We start from the raw sequence: 14228 nt of genomic DNA on the forward strand, positions 1-14228 counted from the left end.
AAGGATTTCGCCCTAAAGAACACATCCTCCCCCCTGCTAGAGACATTTCAAAAGCATCTCTCATTTCTCTCTCCCCAAGTCGCCCACCCGACAGCTAGAATGGTCAGTCTCCAAAGAGCAGTCTTCCATCTCCCAAGTCTCATATTGTGCCAACTTGAGAGCAGTGTTTAAAATAGTGAATAGCATGTAGCATAGCGTTCACCCCTCTGAAGCGTGAGGCGTAAGCTACATAGCACATAGCACAAGCTACATGCTACTTTTACCCCCTTTTTTTATCAAAGTTTTGCTCTTGATTGCACCAATTCATGATATTTTGCACCAAATTAGGCTGATTAATAATAAAATTAAAAGCAATTTCATGATACTTGGTGCAACCAAACACCACCTAAAGTGATAGGAAAGGGCAATGATTAAATATAAAGGTAAAGAAAGAACACCGAAACTGATTTAATAATGTTACTAATATTATTTTACTAAAAGCATTGAAAGGATTAACTAATTTTTTATTGCTCCCAGTCCTAATGGATTTCCTGTAGTGTTCTTCTAAATGTGTGTCAGAAAGCAGCATCAGCGTGCGAAACGCATTCAGAAACAAAGATTCAACAACGAAACATGAAATCAAAGGTGGACGGTAAAAAATAAGGGTCAGCATCTTCCCAAAAGATCGGATGAAGCCTCCACAGAGATAAGCGAGGCTTTTGAATCTAGTCAAGGGCTACACAAAGGTAAAGAGATAATAGGTGAAGATGGAGAAGGAGAATGGATTACTGTCAACAAGCGAAAGGCTACCAAAAATCCATTGCATAAAAGGGAAGGTGGTTCTCTAATCGAGTTCCCTAACCTCTTCGTCCAAGGCTACCCGGATGGTTGGTTACCTATAAATTTCTCCAAGATGTTCAGCCAAGCCGGAGATGTTATGGGTGTGGTCTTACCTCAACAGCGAGGAACTAGGGAGTTGTGGAGCTTTGCTTTTGTTCGAATGAAAATGGAAGGGGAGTTGCAAAAGGCGGTGAAGCTGTTAAATGGAGAGCGATTTGATATAGCATGTCTTTCTATGAGAAAGACATGCTATATCAATCCCTTTATCTCATAGCACAGGCCCCACATCCCATGGGTTAGGATCTCGGCCAAACTCCCCTCATGGGCCTGACTTCACATGGGTTCCGCTTCACACGAGCCACCTGCCTCACATGGGTGGGGCCCACCTCACACAAGCCGCCCACCCCGAGTGTGCCCCTACATCCCATAGGCCACCCCACTCGAGCCCGATGTAAAAATGCCCTGGCATTAGTGAGCTTCACAGTAGGCAATAGGGAAAGGGTGCTCTTTTGGGAATATGTTTGCCTAGATGATATGTCTCTCTACTCCCAAGTTCCCTAAGTTGGCACTTCAAATGCGAAATCTATTGTGGCCGGTTGTTTTTCGACTCTCAGAAAGATGGTGTGGCCTCCCGCTTGTAGAAGAGAAATCTTTCTAGTGATAAGTTGGAGGAATTTTTTAAGGTTTTTGGCGAAGCTTCATGGGGTTTGACTTACTTTGGGGGTGGAAGACTCTTTGTTTTCGAATCTGAAGTCGAGCAAATTCTTTGTCCGGTCTTTATATAGATTTCTCACTTCAAAGAGTGTGGCTTCGGGGCTGAGTTCATCGGCATTTGTTTGGAGCTATGGTGCTCTTCCAAAGATAGATGCTTTTATGTGGTTGGTGAGTAGGAATCGGGTGCTCACTATTGACAATCTCCAAAAGAAGGCAATGTACATTCCCAATATGTGCTCCTTGTGCCTTGGTAACGCAGAATTGGTAAACCACTTGTTTATTCACTGCTTGCTTGCTAGGTCCATATGGGAGTACTTCTTGGGTATTTTTAAGATGTCTTAGGTGATGCCGGGAAACATCAAGGATTTATTTCTTGCTTGGCACAGTGGTGGGTACAGAAGAGAAGGAAGAAGTTATGGAGGCTTTCATTGTTGGCCATTTTGTGGTCCTTTTGGGGAGAAAGAAATAATCAGTGTTTTTAGGACAAGACTGGATCGGTTATCTTATTAGTCGGGAGGGCTAAGACCTATGTAAAAGAATGGACTTTTAATCTAAATATCCCCCCAGACTGTTTCTTTTAGTTGTTTCGGGGATCCAGTTGTACCTTCAACGCTTGTGGCAGTTTTTAATGAAACTTTTATTTTCTTTCAAAAAAAAAAAAAAAAGTCACTACATTTTGATTAGGTAGGGAAATAATTGACAAGCAACCAACCAAGTTTTCCTTAGGCAAACAGCTTAAGCTATGTTGAGATATCAACTACTCAATTGTGATTCTTAACTAAATTTCTTACTCAAGAAAAATGTTACTTTGGACACCATCTCCTTCCTTGCTTCCAAGAGTTCTATTAGAAAGACATGCAGTATTTACTTTATCTATTGCATAAACTTTGGAGTTTGGAATCACTGTTCAACTCGAAATATCTCCAAAGGAATCTTCCTTACATCAGTTTGTGTGTGTGTGTGTGTGTGTGTGTGTGTTAGGTAGACTGCTATAGCATTGATAACGAATTAAGGGTGTCGGAGGATACGAACTCCCACTTCAAAATTTCCATTTGGAAGAGGTGTGCAGTGTAATGCATCATCTATATCCTTGCAACCTGCAACAAACAAAATCAACACAATATATCATGATTCATGAATGAAAACAAAAACTATCAAGAAAGTTGGCCACCTTAGAAATTAAAAACAACAAAAGAAAAAAAGAAAGTATACTAGTGATATACCAGGTGGGTCCACACTGAAGACTTGCACATGTCGCAAATCCTGTCTATTGGGATTTTCCAAATCTTCTGGAGACAATGTCCAAGGTAAGGGTGGCAAGCAAGCCAAAACTTGTACAGAAAATGGTCTTGAATTGATGTCATTCTCAATCAAGACAACCTGAAGTATGCACAATGATGAATGCCATGAAAAACTGCTGAAATTCTTCTGTGGGTCAATGATCTTATCTTCAATACTAACAACAATGTGGATATGCAACTAATCACACGGATTGGAGCAACCAAAGAGAAATAAATAAAATGTGTCCCTGTTTCATCATGTAGAAGAATAGTTAATGATAAGCACAACTGAACTTGCCTCACTTTCAGTATCTCTGTCTCCAATTTCTCCAATAGTCCGTATATAATGACCAGATGGATATCGAGATAAACAATCCCAGGAATCAACAGCAACAATAATTCTCTTGTCCAGAAGATTCCCAAGCTGTCGAGTTTGAATCCGAATCTTAGGAATTCTGCGATCTTTGGAGACAAATAACGCATGTGCAACACCACCATTACCTGCAGGCATGGGCATTGGCTCCAAAGACCCACAATAACTGCAGAAAATCATGCCATGTTACGTGAGCAATGCATTCATGACAGAAAGATAACACAGTAAACAGTATAGATAACTCAAAACTGTTCATAGATAGCTCAAAACAACGCCAAGTTACACGAGCAATGCACTCAAAACTTTTTTTTCTTTTTCTTTTTTTTTTCTTTTTTTTTTTTTTTTTGTGTGTGTGCACAAGTGTAGGAAAAAGTCAGCTTAGGGTGTAAACAACCAAAACTGCCAGAAGAATGAACTGAAACAAATTGCCAAGGAATTGGAGAACACAATGTATAAAGCAAACACCATATAAGGAATGGATACTGAAACCATTAAGAAGTTCACAACACAAACCAAACTGAGCATTGCCTTAAGCAAAAAGATGATGCGCAGTCCAGTGGTAACAGTACCACTGTAGCTCCAGCGGCACCAACTACATATGGAAATCGCATGATCTATTATAGATATTTGACCCATCCATCAGATGTGTTGCCTTGCGCTACCCATTGGTCTCAAAAATCAGGCCAAGAAAACTCCAGTAAGATAGCACAGGGAACAAGTTGAGAGGGGACGTCCACCTTTGATTTGAGTGGGGCCCCACCATGTTGTGTATACACAACCCAGGCCATCTAGACCCTTCGCCTGCCATGAATGAAGATTCAGGACAAATCACGCTGTTCTGCAACTCAGGTGGGCCCCGGTAAAAATCAAGGGTAGGGATCCCCTCCCACCTTGTTCTCTATGTCATGGCCCACCAGAATTTTGGTTCAAGCTGATTTTCAGATCTTTGGGGGGGGGGGGGGGGGGGTTGCGCAACTGATGGATGGTTGGATGGGATAGATCACGTGGGCCCCACATTTGCCCGGTAAGCTTAAGGTGGCACCAGTGCCATTGGAGGGCACCTCCAAGAAGATTGCCCCCCTTATGATTGCAGTCAGTTTCAAAAGAAGTGTCATATTTGAGTGCAAAACAAAATAAATTTCAAAAGAAGTGTCATATTTGGGTGCAAAACAAAATAAACATTGGCCATGGAAAGGAATCGGTGAATCCGCAAGCATTCAGAATTTCCGTTGTTTATGGGGATGATTCCACTTTGTACATTCTGCTTTTTCCTTCCTCAATAAAAAAGCTATCCTTTAACGACCAAAAACAGCAGAGTTGAAATGAGTGCAACTGCAATTCCGGGAGGTACTTCCTCATTATGAATCATAGGAAACATCACTTACTTTTGTCATTTCCACTTGATTAAACCAGCCATTCACATTTCTATTCACCCAAGCATCCAAACATGACCTTCATTAATATAGTTCCGATCCAGCCATTATATCATGGCCCTATCAGGTCTGATGTTTATTGGAATTACTGTGTTGAATTGTGGATTGGTTTGGAAACTCAGCCTAGAAGCACTGGAAAAGGTGTAGTAGGTGGATCTAAGCTAGGCAGCCAGCCGTACAATTTTTGCCAAGAAATCATGACAATTCCTATTCTGAATGTGATTTTTATTTTTTGAAGGTTAATGATTTCATTCAAAACTGCCTGGCAACAACCCCAAGGATAAAGCAAACATTACAACCCAAGGTTGACTGAGCAAAGGAAACATCACAATGACTAATAGAAGCTGCCCAATTAATTACATCCCTTTTAGACTTCCAATACACTTCTTCCCAAGGCCCCGATCTATTCCGAAAACACCATGCACTGCTTTCCCCCCAAGTATTCCAAAGGACCGCAAGCAAACTCAAACGCCATAAAGATTGACACTCCTTGGCCAGCTGCAACTCATGCCAAAACTGGAACAGATGATCAACTAGAGGCAGCATCACCCAAGCAAAACCAACATACAAACAATGGATAAATAAATGATCAATTGATTCCACATCAGCCATGCATAGGAGGCAAATGTTAGGGAGAAACATATCTCTCTTCTAAAAGTTCTCTATGCAAGAATGCGTTCTCCCCCAACTACCAAGCAAAAGAGGCAACCTTGGGGGCCTCCATAGAACCAAAAGGCATGAAAGAAATCTCCATTTGATTCATTCCCCACAACCCTAATTTTTTAGTAAAGAGATTTAACCGAAAATTTGTAGGAAGGTGAGGCACTCCACACTAGAGAGTCCGAAGAAGACGGAGAGCGCTGGATATTTTGAAGTCGCTCCTTCAACCTCACAACGTCCTCCACCTCTTCTTCTAATAAATCTCTTCGACATGGTGGACACCAGACTCCCCCGCCTCCATCTAGGAAAAGAACGACTAGCCACTGAGATGTTTTTAATAGAAGATAAATCTAGCCAGGGCCTGGGAAATCCACCTCCAAGGGCCTAACACCACACCACGGGTCCTCCCAAAATCGAATACGAGCGCCATCACCAAGAGAGAGACAAGCTAGATTTGACTACAAAAGCAACAGAGATGATGGCTTCCCAAATACCCGAAGTTTGATAATGCGAGGATTTCTTAATATCCCATCCCCCCTCTTCCAAACCATATTTAACCACAACAACTTCCCTCCATAACTTGCCTTCCTATTCCTCGAATCACCACCACCACTTTCCTAGGAAAGCAACATTCATAGCTTTGAGATCTTTAATTCCCACTCCTCCTTCAGCCAAAGGCTTGTACACCTCTTCCCACTTAAGTAAATGAAACTCATGCTTGTCTTCATCCCCATGCCATAGAAAATCCCTACGCATTTATCAAATCTGTCTAACACCGACTTCGAGCATTTATTTAAGGACATAAAAAATGATGGAAGGGTCGAAAGAACCGTCTTGGCGAGAGTGATGCATCCCGCCAATGACATGTCTCCCTTTCCACTTGGATAACCTCCACTTGAACCTTTCAATCACGCTACTCCATAAATGTTTCAGAGGTTTCCCCAAGCATAATGGAAGACCCAAAGAAGTGGATGGGAAGGAACTTGCCCCGCACCTGAATAAAGATGCAAGACTCACTTCTTCCTTGTATAGTCTTATGCCAAGCATCTCACTCTTCCCCTCATTAATATTAATATAAAGCCCTAAGACCTCTTCATAGTATCCCAAGATCTTCCTCAAATTTGTCATTTAAACATCCACATCACAAAATAACAAGGTGTCATCCACAAATTGTAAGTGGCAACTTGATGCAGGATAATTAACCACTTGCTCTAAAAGCTCGAACTGTTATAGTATAGCGAATTAATCCCTTTATCGCATAGCCCAGGCCCCACATCTCATAGGTTAGACCTCGGCCGAACCCCCCTCGTGGGCTCGTGGGCCCCAAATCACATGGGCCGCCCACCCCGAGTGTATCCGCATCCTATGGGCTATCACACTCGAGCCCAGTGAGAAATGCCCCTGCATTAATCACCCCCGATGAGGAGTCTCAAACATGAGACCTCCCCCGTGGGCCCCAAATCACATGGGTCACCCACCCCGAGTGTGTCCCTGCATCCCACAGGCTACCCCACTCGAGCCCGGTGTGAAAATGCCCCTGCATTAATCACCCCCAGTGAGGAGTCTCGAACACGAGACCTCCCGCTCTAATACCAATTTGATGCAAGACAATTAACCACTTGCTCTAAAAGCTCGAACTGTTAGAGTATGGTGAATTAATCATTTTATCTCATAGCTCAGGCCCCACATCTCATGGGTTAGGACTTAGGACCTCGGTCGAACCAACGACCCCCCCCCCCCCGGGGCCCCAAATCACATGGGCCGCCCACCCTAAGTGTGTCCCCGCATCCCACGGGCTACCCCACTCAAGCCTCGTGTAAAATGCCCCTGCATTAATCACCCCCGGTGAGGAGTCTCGAACACGAGACCTCCCCCGTGGGCTCCAAATCACATGAGTCACCCACCCCGAGTGTGTCCCCACATCCCACGGGCTACCCCACTCAAGCCCGGTGTGAAAAGGCCCTTGCATTACAGCTTCTAATTCCATCAGCAGAATAAGCACCACCTCTTGGCCCTTTGCTAACATTCTACCCAAAGCATCTGCAACTACTATAAACAAAAAAGGGGAAAGTGAATCCCCTTGCCTTACACCTCACGATGCTTTAAAAAAGCCTTTTGGCGAACCGTTAACCAAGACCAAAAGAAAGCAGACGACACATTCTAACATGCAACGAAGCCATTTACTCCTACAACTTATCCTTTCAAACATATACTCCAAGAAGCCCCAATCCACATGGTTATATGCCTTCTTGATATTAGTTTGCATACCACCCCTTTAATACGACTCCTCAATTTTCTGATATGACTGTGGATAATAATGTTCTGAATCTATTAGCCAATACCTTCACCAAGATTTTTTAGAGACTTCCAATGGAGACTACTTAGCTGAAAATCTGATAATGACTCTGCCCGTCGCTTCAAGATTAGTGCTAAAAAAATAAATAAATAAATTTTAAATTTAAAAAAAAAAAAAAAAAAAAAAACTCTTGCGCAAACTCTACTACCTCCTTTACTGTTTCCCAAAAAACCTTATAAAAAGCAATAGGAAATCTGTCGGGACCCGGAGCCTTATCACTACCTAAATATTCTATGGCACTCTTGATCTCTTCTTCCACAATTGGCTTCTCAAGAGAATCCATGTCCACCACCGACAGTCCTCGAACAAGCAAATTGTCTAACACGGGCCGCTTCTAACTATCATTGGATAATAGTTTCACGTAATAATCAATTATAGCATCACAAACTTTATTCTTCTCTTTTATCTGCTCCCCATCAACCAGGATATTGCTGATCTGATTTTGTCTTGCTTGCACGCACTCCCTATCCCATGAAAAATGAGGTATTTCTGTCTCCTTCATTGAGACAAACTGCTCTCGATCTTTGCCTCCACATAATTTCTACTTCTTTAAGGTATTTAGAATACTCCGCCAATAAAATCAATCGTTTATTCCGGTCTTCTACTTATAGTGCAGCCCCCTCTTCTTTAATATCGAGATCGAGTTCACTAATTACACTTTCAGCCTTCTCGACTCATTTAGTAAAAAATCCCTTCTTTCATTCAACTAATTTCAACTTTAGACATTTAATCTTATGGGCTTAGTCAGTATTCAGCCGAACCTGAGACCAGACAGGATTGCCATCATCTTCTAACAATATGATCAAAATCCTCCACTTCCAGCCAAACAAGTTCAAATCGGAATGGTTTGGGGGCCCCACTATCTTCCAACACTTCTAGCAGCATTGGACAGTGATCTGAAGTTGTTCTAGACAAGTCACATAATTTAACAAGAGGGTATTTGTCCACCCGATCTGCAGAAGCCATGAATCTATCAAGCCTGGCCAAAACTGGATATTCCCTCCCATTTGACCAAGTGTATTTTGCCCCTCCCATTGGAATATTGATCATTTCATTCTATCCAAACCCATTATCCAAAACATTTGATACTTCTGGTTTCCCATCCTCCATTATTCTTCTCATGAATAAACCTGATTACATTGAAATCTCCCCCAAAGCACTAGGGAAGGTTATACATAGCTCTGACTTGATTCAATTCTGTCCACAAAAGGTCTCTACGATTCGGAATACATGGGCCATATACTGCTGAAAACAGCAACCTATACTGTGAACATGTATACCTGAAGACTGTTGACACTGAGAAGGTCCTGACGTAGTTTCCCTCAGAGCACCATATATGATATATCTCTGTTCCAAGCAACCAACACCCCCCTGCCAGGCCTTCCGCATTCAACACTAACCAGCCTTTGTTCTTTATTCCCCAAATGGACCCCGGAATTGTATCATCGAAGACATCCAACTTAGTTTCCTAAAGAGTCAGAATCTAAACCTTGTATTTTTTTGCTAACCTTTTTGACCTAGATGTGTTTTTTTTGGCTTACCAGCCCCCTTATATTCCAGCATAGAATCTTCATTGATCACTGAATCATGTACCCCTTCCTTTGTTCCCTCCACCTTGGCTACTAGCCGAGTCGTAGTTGACAGAACACTCGAGACTCAACAGTTCTCTCTAACCTCTCAGGAACTTCGGCTTGGGACTTTGCGTCGCCATCTCCCTCGCCTTTCACTTGCTCCTCTCTTCGACAAATTTGATGAATGCTTGAATATCATCTTCCCCAACCCCAAAGGTCATTCCTATGGTTTCACCCACACGCTCAAAGAATTTAATTTTATTAACAAGCCGTAAGACAACAGTCGAAACAGCAAAAAATACATCCCAACATCCTCCACTAGTTAAAAATAGGGAAGAAAGCAAACCCACAATGTGTATATGATAACAGACCCTTTACAACCCGAACATAGATATCACAAACTCTAGATTTACATCTTGATTCCCATATGCTCACTCTATGACCTCCCTCTTGGAATCCCTCACAATTTGTTCCCACGATCTTTGTTTGTTGACGAAGCAAACAAATAGATGGACAAATGGGAAAATTGGGATTCATAAAGTGGCCCACAAATAGATGGACAAGGTAACAATGATAGTTGTGGTGGCGGTGGTGGCGTCTGTATTGGTATTAATATAATTACAACATGGTCAAATAATTGATAGATTATAAGAAATCGATACATGGCAAAAGACACTCCTATTTGGTGCATTTGGCCATCGACCAAACCAAACCAATCAGACAATTCTAACCCCAATCAATAGCCTCAAAATGGATGATTGAGATCATATATGGAAGCATAGGTCCAACCAAAAATTTGAACAACCTAGGTTGCTTACAATCCCAAAGTATCACTCCATAAAATAGTACTAACCATCACACACATATGAAATGGACAGCGAAACAAAGAAAGTAGATGTACAGATGGATAGGATCATCCCATCAGTGTGATTTTTGCACGGTTGCCAATGAAGTGCTGGCTCGACCTAATATGCAATCTAGATTGATTGGGATGTCCATATTTCCATATCCAAATCAAACTTGTAGCACTACAGCGAATACTGCTATGAGAAAACAGGATCACTTCTCATACTGAGAGAGAGAGAGAGAGAGAGAGAGAGAGAGAGAGAGAGAGAGAGAGATCCAACACAATTAATGAGCAACTAAAAAGGTATAGGATCTTGTGAAGGGGCTTCTTGATTACATTAAGCATGTAATGCCAACCACCAGAAACTTGAAACAGATAAAATATGAAGCTAGCATTCTGACAGGAGTAACTAATGTAAATAATGAAACTAGTTCCAAAATCATCCTTCCCACATCTTCCAAGTGATAATAGCAAAAGGCAAACGAATACCAGATTAAAATATCAACTGTAGAAAATCGTATTTATCTTCAAAGAAGCAAATTCTGATTGAAAGGTTAGTCACAAGGAAACAAGTTAAAATTGTAAACACTCCACAACTTACGAGTGCCAATTGCGCTTTATAACACCAACAATGCGCCCTAAAGGACGGCATGAGATGGGACTTGCAGCTCCAGCAGCTCCTGCTACATTTGTATTCCTTGGAGCATCATCAGCACTGCTCGGAACTAAATGAACATCTTCATCATCCTCATCCTCTGAAAGGGAATACATGGAACAGTAGAATAACCTTCGACTTCAATATGTCTGTATGTAAAATGTCTACGTACAACCATGTCTCTTCAAAATTAGAACACAAGAAGCACTACATACCATCATCTGCTATACTAAGGGATTTTCCTTCATGCCACTGTTCTTGAGGCAATAACTCCACTGCAACTATATCTCCATCAAAAGCTCTGTTCATATTACCCCGCCCGTGTATCATTATTTCATCCCCAATGCTCTCACTTCCAACATATGCCTCAAATGGATTGTAACGATTGACTCGAAGTTTTCCTTGATGGTAAATCCCACGATGCAGACCAGCTGTAATCTCTGACATAGGCTTGTGCTGCATTACAAAGTGGAAAAGGCAAGTAACAATTAGAAAAACCCTTCATTATCGACCTTCTCAAACAAAAAGGAAAAAAGAAAGCTTGCACACAAGCCCAAGAACATAGGATTGAACATGTACTCAAAGCCAGATATACCTCACTAAAGATGACTTTCCTCTTTGAAGGCCTCAGATCTTCAACTTCCGCCATGCTTACATCTTCTGAAGTTGGATTAACAACCAGGTCGAGCAAAGCTGGTTCACCAAGTGATTTCACATATGACTCAACTGAAACATAAACAATAGTCACAATGAGTTTATCATGTAACAAATTCAACAAAAGAAATCTAACAATGAAAACTAGAAGAATATTTAAAGATCAATGATTAACCAAATTTATGAACGACATGGAAAAATATTTTAGCAAAATGGATACTGGATACCTGTCTCTGCAGAAATGCCCTCTTCTGTGGCTTTTCTCTTGTTCTCCTTGTCATTGGTAATAAGCAACACCGATGTACTGCCACCCAGATGACTTTGATACCAACTAGCAGCCACACGAATTGCTGAGTGACCAATTTCAAGATGTTAAGGGCTGGAGATATACAACATAGAAATGCAAGCATATAGATACCAGATAACCTAAACAACACTACCATAAACAAAGCCTCAACATCACATAAAACTACAATAATGAATATTCAAGCCTCTGTGTTATCTTAATGTATTGCCTTAATAATTCTAGTCAACCAGGCCTGTCCACTGCATGTAATCTTTTTAGAATTCTGAAATTAAACCACACAAACATGACTAGAACTGTAAATTTTCTTACAGGTGATATTATTTAGGAATGAGTTAGAGCTTGATAGAGCCAAGTCTTGTGTTTAGGTAATGGGTGCCACAAAAACTACTGATCTATGATGTTTACGTGATGGTTAAACTTCAATAGAAGCATCACTGACTTTTTTACATAACCCCCATCCCATACATAGAAGCAATCTCTAGCCCTTGTTGATGAAAATTTTAGCATCATATACCACTCTACTTTAACTTTGTCAGGACGACAGAAAGGAAACATTTTTTTTTTTCTTTCTTTTCTTTTCTGGTGGTAAAGGTGGATATCAACTCATGACATCACACTCGGTCTTTTGTATCTGAAAAGATAATAAAATGATCATTAAATTAAAGGAGAGGAAGAGAACTCCCAGAACAAAGATATGGCAAGTTGCCCCAGATTTCACTAGATCAAACACAATGGGATTAGGACAACTGCCCATTAATTCAGTCTATTCAAAGTATCAAACTCAGAAATCAAAAGACAACTTTCCAAATCGAATCCAGGTTTCTTAACATTGTTTAAAATCCAAGAACCAATAAAGCATGCCTCAAACAAAATGTTATCTTCTCAACATCTTGTTTATAGAGCTAAATTAACCATCATGTTAATCCAGTAAGGATATCACAAAACAAAAACAAAAACAAAGACAAAAAAGAGAGGAAAAAGGAAAAAAGAAGAGGAAACTCAAATCTAGCTTCACTGTAGAGTTAAATAAATAAATAAATAATAAATAAATAAATAAAGATGCTAAAGAGGCATTATAAAAGTCACAAACAAATACCGAATTCGAAGTACCGAACTTGATCTTGCTGAGATAGATTTCTCGAGTAGAAAAAAAAAAAAAAAAAACCATAATTACAGTAGAACAATATAGAACTCCAAAGGGATAGGGAAAAAAAAAAGCACAAATAGGCGATCCCCACGAGTTCCCACACAGAGAAATCGATTTACAGCCCCATACCATCCAGTGTTCATAATATTGATAATATCAGTATCGGAAGTCAGCAATATGAAACCCTCCATAGATACAGAAAAATACGGAAAAATTGCCAAACTTGCATTTATCATGCAATATATCACAAAATATCGTGAGGTATCGCCGATATATCGCACAATAATGCCTGATATTGCAGATTTTCCAGCAACATCTCATCCGCATCCCATCCAGAAATTCCAAAAATATAGAAAAAAAAAATCTCTTACCTGTTCAATCTGCCTAAGAGGGTAGCTTTCGACTAGATTTGGGTGAAATCCGGAGAAATCCTTTCTGAAATCCGGAGAAATCATCGCCAAAATCGTTGATTTGGGAGAATTTTTAGGGTTCTGGCAGTCCGGAACCCTCTCTGCGTCGAAAAAAGGGCGTTCAGGCCCTTTTTAATGGAATTTGGGTTGGCCAGTGTACCGCACACCACCAAGCTAACTGGTGTGTTGACGTCACCAAGGTCTGTGGGTCTCATCATAAGGTATGCGTTGTATCCAAACCGTTCGTCCATTTTTCAAGCTCATCGTAAGGCTTGAGCCGAAAAATAAGACTGATTCAAAGATCAAGTGGACCACACTACAAATAGCAGTGGGAGATTAAACGTCTATCATTGAAACCCTTTGGAGGTCACAAAAGTTTTAGATCAATATGATATTTTTTTTCCTATTCATCCTAGTCTATCTGAACTCATGAACAGATTCGATGGAAAATAAAAGTTATGGATGGCCCTACGAATGTTTTAACGGTAAGAATCACCGTCCCATTGCTATTTGTGGTGTGGTCCACTTGAGCTTTGGATATGACTCATTTTTGGGTTCATAATCTAAAATGATCTTTCTAAATGATTGAATGGTGTGGATATAATAAATACATTAATGTGGGGCCCATATAACTTTGAACCGTTCGTACTACTCGAGCCCCGGCAGTGGTGCAGTATTGGGGCGCGTATTTCCTACTACAGCCTTTTGTTGGAAGTTCCTGTGCATGGATGTTGGGTGGGGCCCACCGAGATGTTTGTGAGAAATCCACCCCGTCCATATGTTTTGCAAGCTCATTTTAGGACGTGCAACAAAAAATGAGGTGTATCCAACATTCAAGTGGGCCACACGAGAGGAAAAAGTGGGCATTCAGTGACCACCGTTGAAGCATTCTTATGGCCAAAAATGTTTTGTATCAGGCTATCTTTTCGGTGTTTTCACTTCATCCCATTTGTAATGACCTTATAAATGGTTTGGATAGCATATAAACATCAAGGTGGAGCT

At 40.9% G+C, this 14228-nt stretch overlaps 1 protein-coding gene across 1 annotated transcript in view; it reads right to left on the bottom strand.

Moving 5' to 3' along the window:
- LOC131243153 (exosome complex exonuclease RRP44 homolog A) overlaps positions 1 to 14228 on the bottom strand; it is a 66778-nt gene that overhangs the window by 23577 nt on the left and 28973 nt on the right. The window contains exons 5-11 of the mRNA XM_058242283.1: positions 11590 to 11712; positions 11304 to 11434; positions 10924 to 11164; positions 10655 to 10808; positions 3112 to 3352; positions 2757 to 2913; positions 2562 to 2630 (exon numbers count right to left, since the gene is read on the bottom strand). Coding sequence (XP_058098266.1) covers positions 2562 to 2630; positions 2757 to 2913; positions 3112 to 3352; positions 10655 to 10808; positions 10924 to 11164; positions 11304 to 11434; positions 11590 to 11712 — 1116 coding nt within the window. The remainder of the gene's footprint in view (positions 1 to 2561; positions 2631 to 2756; positions 2914 to 3111; positions 3353 to 10654; positions 10809 to 10923; positions 11165 to 11303; positions 11435 to 11589; positions 11713 to 14228) is intronic.

Source organism: Magnolia sinica, chromosome 4 (assembly GCF_029962835.1).
Source record: "Magnolia sinica isolate HGM2019 chromosome 4, MsV1, whole genome shotgun sequence".
Lineage (NCBI taxonomy): Eukaryota > Viridiplantae > Streptophyta > Magnoliopsida > Magnoliales > Magnoliaceae > Magnolia > Magnolia sinica.